We start from the raw sequence: 20,386 nt of genomic DNA, 5'->3' as shown, positions 1-20,386 counted from the left end.
ATTCAGCTTATTTCCCCCCCAACCCCAAAATAATTTTTTATGAATAATACAATCTGTAACCTTTCAAAATCACAAAATCCCAATTTTATTCCATGTTTCATGTATTTTGTTGGCTTGTCTACAATTTGCATCCACTGCAGCCTACTGTTGACTTATCTCTTCAGTCTAGCATTGGTCCATAGTGAGTACAAGTCTCATATTGACCTCAGACACTGAGAGTAAAGAAGAATAAATCCTGAGTCATACTTATTAACCAGTGCTAAGATCAGGACTAGCTTTGTAAAACCTAAATAGTCTTCTAAAAATGATAATAGTCTCTTTCTACTTTCAGCCCTCTGTAGAATAAAAGAAGACAGCAGTATAATTTTGAGAAGAAAAATAGAAGAACCTAAAACATTTTTGCCTGTCTCATTGAGTTTTATTTTCAGCCCAGCATCAACAATTTGCAGGCAGATAACATGGATGGAATGTAAGTTTGAACTCTACTGCCCTATTACAGATGGGCAGAAGAACACCCTGCAGGCCGTATGATTGTCATATTTTGTTTATAGATATAATCATATACAGCACTAAGTGCTCCTGTTGTGTATTTCTGGGTAGTGTGTTCTTTTGTTAAACACAGGGCTTAGGTTCAGCAATTTGAAAACATCTATCAATTATATAATAGCTACCACAGGAAAAAAGAGGCTCTCTGGCTTCTTTAATGAAATATAGTGGCCTACAGCAAAGCTTGAAACTTATTTGCTGCAGTTAGAGAAAACATTAGAAGCTTTTTTTTTTACCATGTCACAAGAAAGGGAACTAATGCATTTTGAATCTGTTACTTCCAAAAAGAATTGACTAATGTCAGTGTTGATAGTTTTCTTCAGGATTAGATACATAATTTACAAGAGTTCTAGAAAAGAAGAGAAATCAAATACTCATTCAAATCTTTTTGTGATATGGTTGCCTGAAGGGAAGCTCATTGTCAATGTGGAATTCCCAATTTTTACTAGTTCACCAAACAGTGTGCTTAAGGCTGATGATGATTACGGCTGTCTCTCTGATAGTTCATCACATCAGTGCAATTTTAATTTATGATTTTCTTAGTCATAAATCAAGACCATTACAGAAAAATGGATGCCCCTGAGTCATTTATATCCTCAGTGCATACACTCCATAAATCTGAAAGCTTATTCATCCTATTATTTTTAAGAGAATGTTAAAAATCTGTTTTTGTAAAATTTCTGTTGCCTTTCAACAGAACTCTTGTGCTCTGGTGAAAAAAAAAAAAAAAACACCAAAACAAACAGAAGTGAATTCTCTCTTTAAAATTTCACCATTATCACTCGAAACGTGCAGTGTTTTGATATGCTTTGTTTTTTTCTTAAGGAATAATATCATATAAATGGATATCCACTCAAGCTTTTTAACTGCATCAGCTAAATACCTGATTCTGAAAGCAACAATAATTGTGTCTGTCTGAAGTCGCATCAATCAAAATTACTAACTTGGAAGAATATGGATTACTAACTTGGAAGAATACGGATTTCCTTACTAAATATGGAAGATATATGGATTTCCAGATCATATAAAACCCATATTTTTTCAGATTAGGATCATTAAACACAGATTTTCATAGACCAAAACAATGTATAATCTTGAAATGAAATCTGAGAATGTTTTAAACTATATTTAAAAGGATTTTTTTTAAAAGTCAAAATATTAGATTTTAAAATTCTTAAACATTTCAACTTTTCTTTTTACAACTGGCATTTACATTTCAAAATAGAACATTTTTAAAGAGTGGAAAAAAGTCCCTCAGAAATGAACCAGAACAAACTGAACAGGTTCCTAAGGAAAGGAAACTGAGAAACTTGTTATTAAAACTTTAGGACTGGGTCTATTCCCATTTACTGTCACTGGCAAAAGCCATCAGTCAACATCTCGATCTAGATCAATCTAGCCCTTGTTACAACACGTGCAATACAGAACACAGTTTCTAAGAGGAAATTCATTGTTAATCATAAAAGGAAGTTGATTTCAAATCATAAGTTACAGGAAAAACAAGTTTGTTTTTAACAACTTTCCTCCTACAGAGATTATATGGTTGAGACTCAAATTTGCTAAACCCACACATTTGTAGGGAACTTTTACGTGTGACCTGGTATGCAAAATACTGTTGCAATATGAATAAAACATAACTTTTGCAGAAACAGCTACCTTTTCCTGGATTTTTATTCATTATGAAAACCAGAATATTTTTTGGAAGAAATGTTTTCAACCATCAGAGTTTCCTGAAAAATAAGTTATCTTCTTCTACTGATAAAGAAAAGAAAATAAGGAAAGCAGACAACAGAAAACTCTGACAGTTAACGTGTAGTCAATGATCAGAATTTCTAAGGCAACTATTTTTTCCTTCAGAGTGATACTAAAAATTTTTACAGTCTGGTTATTTCCAGTACATTAAGACCATTTAAAGTCAAGCAACCTTAGAGAGTAAAAGGACTTTAAAAGGGGTTTAAATTTACATTGTCAGAATCATGTGAAGTGATAACTGTATAAAAGACAATCAGGTTCTTTGAGATTATAACTTGATGTTTCTAAACATCTGCTTTCAGAGTTTCCTTGCATCTGTCAAAGAATCACACAAAAATTTAAATTTTGAAGATCATGATTCTTTTTCAAATTAACTTCTATACTGTATCTGTCAGTATTGTCACGCATGTGTTTGTTTTGTAAGGACTTGGGTGTACTGGTGGACGAAAAGCTGGACATGAGCCAGCAATGTGCGCTCGCAGCCCAGAAGGCCAACTGTATCCTGGGCTGCATCAAAAGAAGCGTGGCCAGCAGATCGAGGGAGGTGATTCTGCCCCTCTACTCTGCTCTGATAAGACCCCACCTGCAGTACTGCGTCCAGCTCTGGAGTCCTCAGCACAGGAAAGACATGGACCTGTTGGAGCGGGTCCAGAGGAGGGACACGAAAATGATCAGAGGGATGGAACACCTCTCCTGTGAAGAAAGGCTGAGAGAGTTGGGGTTGTTCAGCCTGGAGAAGAGAAGGCTTCTGGGAGACTTTATTGTGGCCTTTCAGTACTTAAAGGGGGCTTATAAGAAAGATGGCAGCAAACTTTTTAGCAGGGCCTGTTGCAACAGGACAGGGGGGAATGGTTTTAAACTAAAAGAGGGTAAATTTAGACTAGCTATAAGGAAGAAATTTTTTACAGTGAAACAGTAAAAACAGTACAGTTTTTACACTGGAACAGGTTGCCCAGGGAAGTGGTAGCCTCCCCATCCCTGGACACATTCAAGGTCAGGTTGGACGGGGCTCTGAGCAACCTGATGTAGTTGAAAATGTCCCTGTCCATGGCAGGGGGGGTTGGATTAGATGACCTTTAAAGGTCCCTTCCAATCCAAACTATTCTATGATTCTATGATTCTAATTGCAAGACTAAGAGTAAGAGTAAGATTACTGATCAGTAATCATGAAGTTCCTATATCTGGAAGCTATAACTACTTCAAAGGAAATCTGAAAGGTCAGTCTGCCTAAAGGAGAGCATTAATGTTACTGAGGATTACAGAGGAAAACCAGCATCACAGCTAAAAGGGTCTCTGCAGGTGGTGAAGCCTGCTGACAAAGAGCCCCTTAGGGAGCATGATACAGTGTTTATCTAGCCAGAGTCAGCACTTTCTGCCTAAAGGGAAAGCCAGCACTGCACCAGGAAGGGAACAAGTCTGAAGCTTGACCACAAGGACCCTGCAGAGCCAGCAAAAACTTTGAGGAACCAGCGACCCCAGCAGAGGAATCCTGAATCCTAAGGGTCAGGGTCAGAGACAGGACTAGGGCTGGCCACCGGGTGAGGACCCATAGCCCACACAACAGAGACTTGCAGCCAAAACCAAACAGAGCATCCTAAGGAAAAGGAAAACAAAAAGGAAGGGGGGGGGAAAAAAGATCAGAAAGAAAAAATGAAACCCTTTTATTCAATTATTTAGATGGAAGACATGTTCTAATCTTAGCTACATTAATTGTTCCAAGGGTTGAACTGTGCTGCAAACCTGGTGATTTATTATGATTTATTTTTCGGGCATAAATAAATTAATAAACATTATAAATTTTCTGAAGCTCAATATCAGCTGTATAGATGAACACAATCATAAACACAGTCATAGCTACAACATGTTACCACACAATTTGAAGTAGAAATATCTGTCAAAACAGGAGTAGAAGTATCTATAGAGGATATCTAGCTGACAGAGATTCATTAAAAGTCATATTTACATGTGTCTTCATTAAGAGGAAACTGCAGGAGAACGAAAGATACAGTGGGAAAAGTATTAGAATAGCAGGGTAAAAAGTGCTCTGCCATCTTAGTAGTGTTTTGCCTTGGATAAATACAGACGTTTTCACTGAAACCAATGAAACGAGGGTAGATTTAGAGGGTAGATATAGATTAGATAGAAGGAAGAAATTCTTCATGGTGAAGATAGCGAGTCACTGGAACAGGTTGCCCAGAGAAGTTGTGGATGGTTGGATGGGGCTTTGAGCAACCTGGTCTAGTGGAAGGTGTCCCTGCCCATGGCAGGGGGCTTGGAACTAGATGATCTTTAAGGTCCCTTCCAACCCAAACCATACTATGATTCTATGAAAACATCCACTGTTCCCTCTGATCCATTGGCAGTCAAAGGCACTACCTAATTTGCAATATGATGATTTGGAGTATTGACAATAATTCACAAAGATTACTTGGTTTTAGTACATTTTTTCTAGTGAGAGGAAGCAACAGCTTTGCCACAGCAGATTATCATGTGGCATAAATTACATTTGACACGTGCTAAGTCAGTTTGGAGAGTATAGAAACAGATGGAAACAAACTGTACCACCCCTACTATGACTTCTTTATTATTATATTATATTATTATTATATTATATATATATTATTATATATCATATATATTATATATAATTATGTTATATATTATATATATTATTATTATATTATTATTATTATTATTATTATTATTATATATTATATTATTATTACTTTACTTCTTCATTATTATTATACCAGTGCCTGCAGACACCGATGGAGACTTGCATCCAGCATGTCAAGCCGTGGCAAAGTTTAAGAAATAAAGTCGTCCCTTTAGAAATCTTCCAGGCTTTAGATAAAGATGAGTAAGTCGAGAAACAGGAGAGAAAGGTAGTGAGAGAAATATCTCCTTGCTGAATCAATCCAGAGGGACAGAGCCCTGTGTGCCTGCACCCTGGGCTGTGTGAGCAGGGGGTGTGCAGCAGAGAGGGGGCGGTGGGATGAGAGCGGGGCCATGGTACGAGGCTGGGAGCAGAAACACCCACTGCTTGTGGATGTGCCGGCCTGTTCACATCTCCAGAACTCCACACGCTAGACAGAGCTTGCCCGCGAATTTGGAAAACCCATTGTGTCCAGCACGTGAGCTCATGGAGGTGAAAAAAGCAACAAAAAAAGAGAGGCAAAGAACATCCTAACACATCCATTCTTAATGAGACTTAACAAGAGGTGTCCTTAGATAAATTCTTTCCTGTTAGCTTTGTGGTCAATGTGGTTAGCATGGTGTGGTTTCAGCAGTCTGAGTAGCAGCCAATCTAATCATATTGCAGAGAACTCCCTGGAGTACACATACATCAGGCAGAAATAATGGGACTGAAAAGCTACAAGCTTAATGAAAAATTTAGCAGTCTAGGGGAGGATAGAAAAAGGCATATTGGAATGGAATTAAAATTGAAGCAAATTCTAAGATAGCTTTTAACTACTACTATGTAAATGCCATGCTAGTTTGTTTAAAATGTGTGTATCAGTTTTTCAGCTTACCTAATAAACATTAACTTTTCAGAAAACTGTAGCAATTATGAAGATCTGGAATGTATACCATAATGGTTATGATAAGGATCTAACTAGTGTTTTCCAGAAATTATTATGTAGTATTAATCTTTAAACTTGTTTAACCATTTTTTTGCTTTCATGCGTTTCAACAGACACATATCAGGTTAGTGGAGGGAGATAACACTACCACACAATCTGCTACACACAGTTTCTGTTGGTAGGGTTTTTCTATTTGGGCAGAAGAATTAAATAAATGAGTCCTTGCCAAGTAGTTATAGATATTAAACGGTAGATATGGTAAAGTGGTTTAACAGCTGTGGCTGAAAATGGGGAGCTATCATATGTGTTACTGTGGGTAGCACTCAGATAATTGTTGCAAAGTAGTCTCAACAGGAGAGTCATTTGTAAATATATACTACACTGTCTTTGTTATTCTTCTTCAGGAACCTCTCACGTGGCAAACCAGCGATGTTTGAAACCTGCTTTTTGTGATTTGATTAAAGTCACTGAATAAACTCCCTTTGGTGATCTAGTCATCAATTCGCACCGTTGCCCTTCTCATCAGCCCTTAGCAAAACAACACTTGATATTTCACATTTGCAGAGCTACCCAAATGGCTAACATACCTCAAGTAAACCTGTAAATATTGCACAGCTAACAAGGAAACCGGTTAACTTCATTTTGTTTTTCCCATGACTGTAACTCTCCTCACATGGAGCCATCTTCTGACAGAAAGAAGTAACTTGGACCCAACAACTTCTCAAGTTACAGCTGTGGCTTGATGCTTAACTGTCATACAAATATTGCATATTATATTCTCTGAATCTTATTGGGATGGCCATTTGCAAAACATATATAATTCCGTGCACAGGTGGGGCTTAACTACCACAAAACTTGCAAAACATATTAAAGCAGCAATTAGAAACACCTACTAAGGATGGGTAAGTTGTGTCTTTTGTTTCTTCTGCTATTGAGTAATGAGGGACTATACTAATCCTAGTGAAATGTATAGAAAAACTCCAAATTCTCCCTTTATATTCAAGAAATATTTTTATTGCAATAGTTCATCATCCCAGTGTTTCAATTAAATCAGAAGTGGTTAAAGTCCAAACTTCTCTTTTACTAAATACATTTCCATCCCCTTATATTATTTGAAATACCTGGGCAATATATATGTATCCATCATTTTTTCTGACACCCTCTTTTGAAGGATGAGTTACTATTTCCCTGCCTGACTTCATAATCAGTTTGAGGAATATCAGATATACAATTATTCTAAAATATCATTTAAAAGAGCAGGTAATACACAACCCAACCTACTTTAAAATATAAAGAATTTGGTTCAGGTTATTGTGCTATCTTTTACTGTTTTCTCAAGAAGAGAATGGAAGACCTTTCTTCTGCCAACTGACAGACGAAATCATCAACATTTTTTAAGTGTTTTGAAATAATGTAATACTCAAATTAGTATTCTCCAATGCCAGCATCATAATCAAACTAGTACTTACATTTAGATGAAGTTGGTTAGTCCACTGACCAATTACTTTGTATTCTGTACTCTTGTTGGTGATTTGATACTGAAAAATATCATAGCGTCCAGGAGCATCTCCATTTTCATTGAAGATAACAGGTGTTCCAGCACTCCCTGAAAAAAAATTAAAAAGCAATTAGGATAAATACCTTTAAAGCAATTTTCCAGAAAATATCTTTTGGAGGAAAAATACTAATTAGTGATTGAACAGGTTCTTCGTAATGCAAGGCTAGTATGGTAATAAATCCAAAAACCTCAAAAAGAGAAAATGCGTGTTATCATCATCATCACAAAATCTACCCTATTTATGGTTAATTAAAACAATTTTAAAAGATAATCTTTTGCAATCTTTTTGGTTGGTTGGTTGGTTGGTTTTTTGTGTGTGTGTATTACAGAACATTAGGCAATCCTGTGATAAAACAGAAGTGGAGAAAATCCTTTTGACTTGCAGAAGGGCACAATTTCACTTTAGGATGTAAATACAGTGCAGTAGGCACAAAATAGCAATCTTGTAATGAACTTCATAAACAATTTCCCTATTAAATATAAAAATAAAACAAATATCATCAACTTAGGAGCCAACGCTCATAAAAGACCTCGAGATGCAAGTGTCTAAATCTGGTCACAGCTAATGTGATAAGTTTCTAGCACTGACCACCTGTGTAAAAGTGTTTTATCAAAATAAATTAAGGATAGCAGCTGTGCTTGTTGCTCTCTCCTCTATACATGACACTGCCTGACAGAAAGGGCCATTGCTGGAGCTGTCAAAAGTTATAAATCGACACTCTGTTCTTACTTCGATCAACAAAATGTTCAAAGATTGAAAACTACACGTCTACCTTGGCAACCAGGCCAGCCAAATTAGAACACATTTCGATGAATTCCCTCAAGGTGACATCAAGGATCTGCACTCCTACAGAGACTTTTCAAAAACTACACAAAGAATGTCATTTTCACCCATCCCCCAAATTCGTATGTATAGGTGGATCATATTTATAGTTGAGGTCCATTGAAGACAAATTAAAGTATGTTAAAGTTCTATTTCAGAGGCTGGAGAATGAAATCTATCTTTACTGGGGGAAAAAACCAAACCACCACAAAACCCACCCCCAATGTTTTCACATTTCTCTATATGAACAACCAAGAAAAGGAGAATATCCGGTTGATAGTAAATTCCTACAGTGTAAGACTTGTTAATGTAGCACCTAGAGGCACTAAGTCCACTGTACGTGGTTTCCAGAGAATGCCAAAAAAAGCTGGAGATTCTGGGTACATATCAAGCGGAAGCTAGCCAGTAGAAGTGGGGATAGCAATCTACATACCCCTGAATTTCAACATAAATACTTTTTCTTGTATGTCTGTCTATCTGTCTCCCATAAAGTATTTTGTTCTCTTTTTTTGTATAGCAGCTTTCATACAAAACTGAAATCCAGTGAAATAAACAGTGCTTTGAGGGTGACAAGTGGCACATTAATTACTGTGCTAATTTCACAGTTCTGCCAGCAAAACTCTGGCTGCAAAAATTAGAGGTGAGCAATGATGGAAGAGGAGTATCAAAAAATTTTGTGTGATAAAGACTCAAGGCCCCATGAAGTTACAAGAGACTCAACATAAAATTTTGGAAAGCGCTTCGTGCTTTGCTCCCAATTCCTTTGACAGAATGGAGGGCAAGAAAAATACCAGTTTACAATCTTCCACACAATTAAATTATTCTTCACTGCTCAAATAGCAGGTTGATCCAATAAATTTCTTCCACCCAATAAACGCATACTCAACTGTTGTTGGTATGGACGTGTGGAGGAAACCCTCAAAATATTATTCTCAAGTAATGATGGAATTCATCTTTATACTCAGCAGCATTTAAAGAGCTCATGGAAAGAACAGGTATCTTTTACCAACAGATACAAAATGTCCTTTGTATCCCTTAAGACCAATGGAAACTTCAGACACTCTTATGCTCAGCAATAACTGTGTGAGCTTATGATCTATTGCTGGTTTTAGAAATATCATGTACAAAGAGGCAGGCTATACTACTGGCCAGAACCATCTTTCTCTTTGATATAGTGGTGTTCCCACCCAGAGTGTAACAGCATCTCACGCTGTGCACCTCAGTTGACAGGGATGCAGCATCCTGCTGAATTCAGCTGCCACTCCAACTGAGTCCAACAAGACCTTTCTCATATAGCAGAAATTAAACCAACCTGTGCCAAGGTAATAAAGTTAAGCTTGTGTCCTGGTTTCGGCTGGGATAGAGTTAATTTTCTTCCTAGTTGTTGGTATAGTGCTGTTTTGGATTTGAGTAGCTGCAGTGCCTGTCTTGAGGGTTGAAGCAATCACAATGTCTGTCACCGGGGTTGGAGTAGCCACAGTGCCTGTCGCAGGGGTAGATCTCTCTATGGTATTCTTAAATAGTTGTTTAACCCTAAACAAGACCTGAACCACGTTCAGGAGACATAGCAATAGGAACATGCTGGTTTGAACATCCCAAGGATATTCAAAATTCTCAGGAGTTATGGTAATTAGCCTGGAGGAGAAGGGGAAGATGGAGGAAGGTGTCTCCCCCATAGGTTGGCTCTCCGAGGAGAAAAAGTAAAAAGTGTAATTATTAATAATTTCTGATAGATGGTTCCTGAAGTACAGAGGTGACGGCAATGCTGAGTACAACTACCAGATTGATCCCATGACCAATAATTTTATCGTACCATAAGCTAGTGTTATACAGTACAGCAAAACAATAATCTTAATCTACCTCCCAGAGGTGGTAAACAGCACATAAATACTGATAAACAGTATATATACATAAGATGTTATGTAACACAACTCTGAGAACAAATACAACAACTCTGAGAGCAAATAAATCAATATCGTGACCAGCGACTACTAAACTAATATAATGAATGCTTATAACAAATTTGTTTTAACATGCTCTGGTCAGATCTGTCATTACCTCAACCCTTCGTGCCCCACGTTGGGCGCCAAAAAGGACTGTCGTGGTTTAACCCAGCAGGCAGCTAAATCCCACACACCTGTCCGCTCACTGCCCCCCTGCTCAGTGGGATGAGGGAGAAAATCGAAAAAAAAGTAAAATTTGTGGGTTGAGATAAAGTCAGTTTAATAAGGCAGTAAAGGAAGGGAAAATAATAATAGTCATAAAAGAATATACAAAATAAGTGATGAACAATGCAATGGTTCACCACCCGCCGACTGATACCCAGCCAGTTCCCAGGCAGCAGTCGCCGTCCCCCAGCCAACTCCCCCAGTTTATATACTGAGCATGATGTCATATGGTATGGAATACCTCTACCAGTTTGGGTCAACTGTCCTGGCTGTGTCCCCTCCCAGCTTCTCGCTGGCAGGGCATGAGAAGCTGAAAAGTCCTTGACTATGTAAGCTCTACTTAGCAACAACTAAAACATCAGTGTGTTATTGTCCTGGTTTCGGCTGGGATACAGTTAATTTTCTTCCTAGTAACTGGTATAGTGCTGTGTTTTGGATATTATAGTGCTGTATTTGGATATATGACCCAAACTGGCCAAAGGGATATTCCATGCCATATGACGTCATGCTGAACAAAAACTAGGGGTGTTGGCTGGGGGGGGGCAGCTGCTGCTCAGGAATTGGCTGAGCATCGGTTAGTAGGTGGTGAGCAATTGCATTGTGCATTTCTTGTTTTGTATATTCTTTTATCATTATTATTATTTCCCTTTCCTTTTCTGTCCTATTAAATTGTCTTTACCTCAACCCATGAGGTTGTCTTAAACCCAACCCCTTTTTTCTGATTCTTTTCCCCATCCCACTGGGGGAGAGTGAGCGAACACTTGTGTGGTGTTTAGCTGCCTGCCGGGTTAAACCATGACACCTTGTTAAAACCTGGAATAAGTCACGGAAGATTCAGACCCCCAAACACTGAGAAGAACGTACTATCCCTCTGTTGAATAACAGATTTTTAGAAAGTACAATAATAGTCACAGTGCCTGCTGTAAAGTAAATTTGATGATGTACTAGCAATGCTGCCATAACTAGTAAATACTGTGAGCATGCAGTACCAGACCATTATTTTCATCTATGTCTTATGATTTATATATGTCTTTTAGTTCATTGTTGCTTTGTGGAATGAAACATTTAATGGACCTAAAACAAGAAGGTATGCATGGATGGATTGTGATAATAAACGATTAGCTACATAACCAGAAAAGCAAAACTTAAAGGCACTTGAAGAAAAACTGGGGATTTTAGCAAGGGTTCCCAAAATTATGAATGCAAGGATGAAATATACCCTGTCCAGATGAACAGTTTGCCTGAAAATAGATAGTCCACAAAATGAAAAGGTTTTCTAAGATTTTATTGGATAGTCCGTCAAATTAAAGTGAATATTTGTGTGGGAAAACTGATTAACACTGTGTAGAGATCAGATAATTAAACCATGTGGAGAAACATTGTAGCTGACCATAACTAATAGCATAGGTGGAGGTACATCTAGATTCAGTATATAGCACTGCAACAAATGCCATTGAGTTGTACAAATGCATCTCTTTTTTGACAACCTGATATGCAGAATTGAGCGCTCTTGATATCCTGTACTGTACTGCCAGGTATGGTTACACAGTATCATTACCATTACAGGGAATTGCATCTTAGTACTAGTTTAAGACATGGAGTGTTTAATTGCTCCACTTAATGGTCATTGAGGACCGGCTGCTAAATTTAAATGCAACACACTGTGGAGAGAAAGTAATACAAAATACACCACTGACCTGAGGTAGTGAGCCCAGGTTATGTAAATGGCAGCTTACATAAAAAGATTTTGGGAAACCACACTGAACAGTTCTTGGATAGGATATTTATCTTAGAGAATGAACTTGGATATCCTCATCCAGGAACCACATTTATTGGGCACCATCACAGGAAAATGTTACTTTTGCTTAGGGAAAATATCCCTGTAATGCTAGTGTAGAGCACCTCACAGAATACAAAGTAGCTCACATTTTTTTAAATAATTTCACTAATTTAATGATCTTTTTTTTTTTCATAATTTGTCAGCAATCATTTAACAAGGTAGTTAAAGAGCAGTGAGGGAACTGTGCTTTTGGGCCTTTTCACATTTTGTTCTCTGTGTGGTTATGTTGCCATGCATAATTTTAACCCATGATTGACTCAGGTAATTGTATTCAATCTGTCATCATCTTAACTAAATTTTTAATATATTCTGAATGCCTAAAACAGAATTACATGGTACAATTTTAAGAATACATAATAAGCTTGGCTAACTATGGAAAATCATGTGTGAACCTTCATCTTCTTCGTCTTTCCTTTGAGCCAATCTTTTTTTTTTTTAATATATAAACATAGTTACTAACTTATTTTGTTTCTGAAGTTTCTCTTTGCTGAGCAGTCCTAGAATACTTTTAGAAAGTTGGTTTGTTTTTTTTTTTTCCTGATGTATAACTGTAGACTGATAAGTGGAAGGAAATTTTCAAATTTCACAATGAAACATTGTTCAAAAGATTTACAGACTTGTTTTGAAATCACACTCTTTTGCAGTTAAAAAGGTAAAACAGAAGAGGAAAATGTAGCTCATTTAATGTCCTCAGTGTGTAAAGGAAAGACCAGCAGTTCAGTCTCATGGTTAGCATAGGGTGAAAGTGTTCATTTCCCTTTACAGGAACTACTTACCTAAAAGCAACAAAATGGATGAGATACAGTGGGAAACACATGGAGACAGAGCTCCATCCATTCTTCTACTCCTTCGAAGACATCATAGCACGAAGCTATTACACTGTCCTGACAGCAGAGCTGTGGCTACGTCCAATGATGTGGTTCAAAAGACAGACAAAGAAATACTGGGCTGTGCACCTGAACTGGTGTCCTGAGTTTTTCAAGTCATAAACATAAGCATTTGTCTACTACTGGACATCCTTTTAACAGCTATATATATTGTAAGTATGACGCGATCATCTAAAAGCTTCGGAGTCTTTGCTGTACTGCATACCAAGTCCCTTAGATTTTTTGAAACACTGAATGGCTGATAAATAGATCCTGCTTCAAAATCACTCTAAAATCAGACTAAATAAATAACGTTCTATAAACCCTATAGAAGGATGCTTTGTAGAATAGTTCTGTTACCATTCAGTTGAAGACAATCCATATCCATGGCATAAAAGAATAACTTACATTTTATTAAGCCTAAGGACACATTTACTTATTGTAGATATAAAGTAATAGTCTGGTACTGAAAGAAATTCTCCCTCCTCCTTCCCACTTTACAGCCAGCAGCATTAAACAACTCTGCATGTTAAACTAGCACATTAGATAAACATTACTGAAGCAATGTGTCTGTGACCTCAGCTGTTTATGAACCTTTCAAAATGCAGCTGAAACTAGCCAGACATGTTATTTAGAGGAGAAAAAAAAAACTGCATGAAGTATTAAATTCAGAATCAAGGATGTGATGGATCTTTTTGAATTTTTAATTTCTTACACTGATGCCAAGGAGGACTCTTTCTGATAAACAACTGTTTTATGACAGGTCCTTTGTGCACTGAACTTGAAAATTCACATTCTTCTGAAGAAATCTTTAAACATGTACCTTGATATTCTTAAGATGCTGCTCAGCAACTACCTTAACCTGCATGTGCCTACTTTATCAAGTTACATTTCACATGAATCTAAAACATCCCCGCTCCTAATGCAAACTGTAATCTTAGTTCCCTGTGAGGTTAGGGAGTACACTTGCCCAGATGCCTTCCAGTGAAGTTGTTCTCTTTACATCTCAGGTGGAGAAGAAGTGGAATGACTGGAAAACCACAAGTTTACGTGTAGTAGTGGCCAACCGCATATTAAAGTGATCCATCTGTAATGGATCCTAAATTAAGAATAGTGGTGGGTCTTATTTAAAAAAAAATAAATCTGTTAAATTAAATCAACAGCCTTGGATTTTTCTGATATGAAAACCTTTAGTAAAAATTTACTTATTATGAGGCACTGCTACTTCAGTGCCTTGACATAAGTGTAGAAAAGTGGTTGTGCTAATAAGTCTCACAACTGCCATTTACAGGATATTCCAACTCTAGTGGAGCTGATTCCATTGCAAAGCTTGATACCAGATACAAGTCTGGTATTTCACCAGATTTCAGTGGCTTGATATTAATTTCATTTTTTAAACTGAAATGAAAATTACTTAAGCAAAGTCTTCATCCTTTGAGCTGCTCCACATACATTTTTTTTTCTGTTATGAATCCTTATGCAGTCAGCATGGATTCAAGGGTATGTTTAGGTAAACAGAAGTCAAGCAGTTTATTGCGCACTGTAATACAGTTAACTGTTGTGTACTAAAAACTTCAGAATGCACCATCTGTTAGAATTTGGCTTTAGTGGATGATTCCTCAGATTTGTAGGATCAACCCTTATTTCATTAATAGATACAATTAGTTTTGAGTGCTAGAGTTGGGGGTTCAGATCTTTTTTTTAATTAACATCTCATTTTAATTAGTTGTTAAAAGGAAAAGGTACTACAGAGATGTACATGAATTAAATTGTTCTCAGTAAAGTAGAAAGAGGGAGAGTAACCATTTGAACTTCCAGTACTGAGAGTTCTCAGAGAAGAAGAATGCATCTGTAAAATTTCAAAAATTTGCCACTGATAAGTATTTCAGTGACAAATAGACGGTTGAAGTGGAATCAATAGAAAGAGTAAATACAAGCTGTTAAAACATTTAATACTTGAAAAAAAAATACCAGAGAATTATAAACAACTAATCAGAACTAACAAAAGTTAATTTGTGAATGTTAGGCTGGCAGACAGAGGAGGAATACACACAGTATAAAACTATTTAAGGTTTGTGATAAATGAAGCCATTATCTGCTCAATCTCTATACAACAGGCATTTTCAAACAATGAGCAATGTGGTTACTAAAATAACAAACGATGATTGTCTTATACCTATTCAAAATCTGAAATGACTTCTCTTTATGCTCACCCTAAATGTCTCAGTTCAAGACTGGGACAATAAAACAGGATTGCATCCAGTTGCTGTAAACGTAGGTGCTTGCTGACATTTTAAATATCCTAAGATACTGGAGACATCCACACAGATATGCAGAATATGCACATGACAGAGAACCTGTGCCTTTCTGAGGCAGCAGCTGGAGGCCAGATGGATACCCTGGGGTATCTGAAATGGCATTCGATGCCCATGTTTAGGCAATTTATCTTACTTACCATGGGGCAGATTCTGGCTGTTCATGTATGAATGCACAAAATAGAACCAACGGGAAACAGTGTGCTACAGGAAATGAACTCTATACAGATTTAGGGCATATGTGATACAAATTATTGCGGTACCCACTACAAGGCTCATAGAGAAAGTAAAAAATTTGGTATTAAAATAAACTGATATAAATCAATACCAGGTCTGGCAGCACAACTTTATACCATTGAAGCTGATGGACAAGAACTTTAGTTGTGATTCTGCAGAGATGGGTATGATTTATTTGATGTCTTGGTCTTCAGTACAGTGAATGATTAGAAACGTGTACTTCTGTGAAAGGAACAACTCATTCCACCCCTGCATGAGAACATCAGTCAGGGTGGGTATCATGAGCACATGGTATTTATCATAGAATCATAGAATCATTAAGGTTGGAAAAGACCTCTAAGGTCATCGAGTCCAACCATCAACCCAACACTACCATGCCCACTAAATCATGTCCCTAAGGGCCTCATCTACACGTCTTTTAAATACCTCCAGGGATGGTGACTCCACCACTTCCCTGGGCAGTCTGTTCCAAGGCCTGACCACTCTTTCAGTAAAGAAATTTTTCCTAATGTCCCATCTAAACCTCCCTTGGCGCAACTTGAGGCCATTTTCTCTCGTCCTATCGCTAGTTACTTGGGAGAAGAGACCAACACTCACCTCGCTACAACCTCCTTTCAGGTAGTTGTAGAGAGCGATGAGGTCTCCCCTCAGCCTCCTCTTCTCCAGACTAAACAGTCCCAGTTCCCTCAGCCACTCCTCAGAAGACTTGTTCTCCAGACCCTTCACCAGCTCCGTTGCCCTTCTCTGGACACGCTCCAGCACCTCCATGTCCTTCTTGTAGTGAACGGCCCAAAACTGAACACAGGATTCGAGGTGCACCTCAACAGTGCCGAGCACAGGGGCACGATCACCTCCCTGCTCCTGCTGGCCACACTATTTCTGATACAGGCCAGGATGCCATTGGCCTTCTTGGCCACCTGGGCACACTGCTGGCTCATGTTCAGCCAGCCGTCAACCAGCACCCCCAGGTCCTTTTCTTCTGGGCAGCTTTCCAGACTCTCTTCCCCAAGCCTGTATCGTTGCATGGGGTTGTTGTGACCCAAGTGCAGGACCCGGCACTTGGCCTTGTTGAATCTCATAAAATTGGCCTCAGCCCATCGATCCAACCTGTCCAGGTCCCTCTGCAGAGCCTTCCTACCCTCGAGCAGATCAACACTCCCGTCCAACTTGGTGTCATCTGCAAACTTACTGAGGGAGCACTCGATCCCCTCATCCAGATCGTTGATAAAGATATTGAACAGGACCGGCCCCAGTACTGAGCCCTGGGGAACACCGCTCGTGACCGGCCGCCAACTGGATTTAACTCCATTCATCACAACTCTCTGGGCTCGGCCGTCCAGCAGAGTGCACCTGTCTAAGCCATGAACCGCCAAGAATAACAAATAAAAAGTAGTACTTTTTTCCTTCCAGAATGTATTAGAACTTCTTGCCACGGCAAGCACAGAGACACGATGTCTCATAAAACTTACCCTAAAATAAAAAAAATTTGAAAATATAGGTATATTAACAGTATAGGTATATTAAAAAGCAATTTGCCCCATCATTCGTTAGTATGTCTATCAGTGGTTATTAAAAGCAACTCTGGTTCATGCAGTCCTTCAGCTATTAATTGCAAGAAGAATATACAGGAGAAAAATTCTTCTACATTTTTTTTGTTCCCTACATTCTCTCCCCAGGCATCTGCTATTGGCCACTCTCAGCAAACCACTGGTGAAATTTTTGTTCATATCCTCTAACAAGTAATACTCACTCCAGAATATAAAAGGACAGAACTCTAGCTCCTCTTCTTACAGCACCTTGAGTCTATTAACAGATGATAAGTATATATATAATTGACTGTATCATGAATTAAAATTCATATTTTGCCAGATAAAGAATTAAAATTGCTAGACACCAGTTCTGCTATAGTGACACAGTATTGTGAAGGCATTTTTATATTTCCCAGCCTGGGCTGATCCCTTTCTCTGCACAGCAAGGCTATGCCTCTACTTTCACCTCCCCTCTCAGAGGTGGGGCAATGCTATGTGAATGACTTTCCCTACTCCAGGGCTAACTGGGAGGGGTAGGAGATGTAGATGAGCTTCTTCACCCATAGGTGCTAAAGCAAGGCAGGCATTAGCACTGTGGCATTGGCAGTAACATCCATCAGTCCTAGGAAAGAAGTGTGAAGAAGGAGATTCTGATAGGGTAGGAACGAGTGAGGAACAGAAAACGAGCCCCTTTGGACTCCCCTGCCTCCTTAGCTTTGTTCTTTCCACTTCTGGAAAAGGGACAGCCCTGTCCACACAACAACATCACGGTAGATAGGGAGGGGGATTTGGGGTGAAGAGAGGAGACAGAGTGAAAGAGCTTGCCATTCCCTACATGTAGCCAAAAAGCTCAGTGCTACCAACATACTTGGAAGAATCCAGGCCATTTTTATTCTGTATTCGGAAAATCCATAGAGACAGGTTTAATCTTAAAATCTATGGCATACATTGTGTGCCAGAGATGATTGGTTCAGTGCTGCAGCTGAAGAACCCAGTAAGTCAAAAAAAGCCAACAGGCTCTGGGAACGGATGTTGTATGCAATGGGGATACATAACTCAATCCCTTAAAAATCAACACATCACATAAAATTCAACTGTAAGATAAATATTACTCTAGTAACATACTAAAATAGTAGCAAGGGGGTATGGCATTATCTGGTAAGTGCTAACCGCTTGTACTGGAAGAGGAATTTATAAGAGGATGGTTAGGTTTGGGGGGTAACAACTATACAAATGTGTAAATAAATGTATAGTTTTGTTTGCATGATATTATAGACTGGATAGTATCAAATGTTCTTGGGTGTAAACATTCATTTTAATGTTATCAAGTATATGTTTATATTTTTTAAAAGTCTGGTTGTTGGGTATTTTTTCTTTTTAAAGGTATTTTTCAGCAGCAGTCATAGCAAGCACATTTCTTGTAATCCTCTGAGAAGAGTTCATGGTTATGATTTTCCACAAAAAAAAAAAAAAAAGTAGCACTTTCTCTTACACATATGTTGGGAAGTAAGTGGGAGTGAAAGTGTGAGGAATCTCTGCCACAAATATAATTGTAACTCGTTTGTTTCAGTATTGCCAAAATGAATACACTTCAAGTAAACGTGCATTTCTCTACAGAATCAGAAACACCTCCAGCCCCCAGCAACACAACCATACAATAGATGCCCGGTTTTAAAGGGTATTCATATCCTTTATTTCTGTTTTCATGATTTTACAGGCAAAAAACCTCTTCCAAGCTATATAGTAGCTATATAGTATCTATATAGTACCATTGGAAGAGATCAGAAGAGGTTGAGGACATCAGGAGTGTCCAAGAACTTCTGCATTAGCAGTTTTTTTTTACCCAAAACTCTTACCAATATGTTCCTAGGAAGCACAGAACAATTCCCACCTGACCATAAACCTGGCCATCAGCTTCTCTCAGGGTAGACAAGAAGGACACACCAAAACATATGTGAGAACTATATGTCACAAAGCGTTTGGGTGCACCCTTCCTGCACCCTGTCTTCAGCAACAGCCAGTCTCCAATGCTTCTTGAGATACTGAGAATCCTCCTTATTCTACCTTTTCCATTTTTCCTGCTTTGTGACATTATTTGGGGAGGGTGGCATGGTTCTTCACACACACACTCTTTTTTTGTTTGTTTTTGTTTTACCAGGCCCAGAAAGATGTACTTATTTCAGTACTACTGACCTCTGTCACTGAATACACAGTACTTCCACTGGGGTCATCTACCATGTTCAGCAGGTCCTATCTAGGCAGGTCCTACGCAGGACAGTGCATTATATGAGAAAAAACACGTGTTCCCTTCCTGCGTTAATGTTCATACACCATTCTACAGCAGTGGTCCTATTACAATAGATACAAGTATAAATATTCATTTCTCTCTCTCTCTATTATTTTAATCCTTCAAAGAGTTCTGGCTAAGGTTTTGTGTGAAATTCTGGTTTTATAAGGCTCCTTCTTTTTTGCTTTGGTAATTAGCTTATTTCCTCTGGAATAAGCACCTCTGCTCAGTTCTACCAAAAGGTATGCTTGCAGCATAGTTTCTACCTTGTATCTTACTTTTGGCACTCTGAAACTTTTCAGGTAAGAACCTATCAAGTTGACAATTGACAGAGTGTCTTTCAGATGATACCAGACTTTTCTGATCACCTTGCACTTACTGAATATGGGAAGGCAGAGATGAGTTACAGCCCTCCCACTTCAGACTCCAGTCTGAGCATTTACTTCAGGCCAGAATGAAAACTTGCCAAGCAGACACATACACACCTCTGTGGACTTTGGAAGTCAAAAGACATTAAGATAAAGTGTTTCAGATAAAGAAACAACTTTAGTGAATATCAGTAACTCACAAGTGCCTGTACAGTCTCAGAAAGAAACATTTCTTCCCTTACCACTCCAGAACAATACCTCTGGTACTGAACCATGTGAGGGAAAGGACATGTGGAGCTAAGTGAAAGCCCTGGCCAAATGGAGATGGGGCTCGTATAAGGAGGTGGATCAAAGAGAGCAACTCGTTACTACAAGGAATCAACACAGAGACTGTGATGTTCAGGAACTAGTTAAACTGCAAGGGATGTGTGCAGAGAAAGGGAGTATCTGAAGAGCCATCTATACTTCCAGCTGCTGTTGCACAGAACTTTTGGGAGTTTGTTCAGCTTCTCA

The 20,386-nt window shown here is 38.4% G+C and overlaps 1 protein-coding gene across 1 annotated transcript in view; it reads right to left on the bottom strand.

Annotated features, from left to right (window-relative positions):
* The window catches only part of GRM8 (glutamate metabotropic receptor 8), a 376,332-nt gene that overhangs the window by 64,919 nt on the left and 291,027 nt on the right, over window positions 1-20,386 (bottom strand). The window contains exon 8 of the mRNA XM_075146659.1: window positions 7,352-7,488. Coding sequence (XP_075002760.1) covers window positions 7,352-7,488 — 137 coding nt within the window. The remainder of the gene's footprint in view (window positions 1-7,351; window positions 7,489-20,386) is intronic.

Source organism: Calonectris borealis, chromosome 1 (genome assembly GCF_964195595.1).
Source record: "Calonectris borealis chromosome 1, bCalBor7.hap1.2, whole genome shotgun sequence".
In the NCBI taxonomy this organism is placed as follows: Eukaryota; Metazoa; Chordata; class Aves; order Procellariiformes; family Procellariidae; genus Calonectris; species Calonectris borealis.
This window is presented reverse-complemented; position numbering and strand designations above follow the sequence as displayed.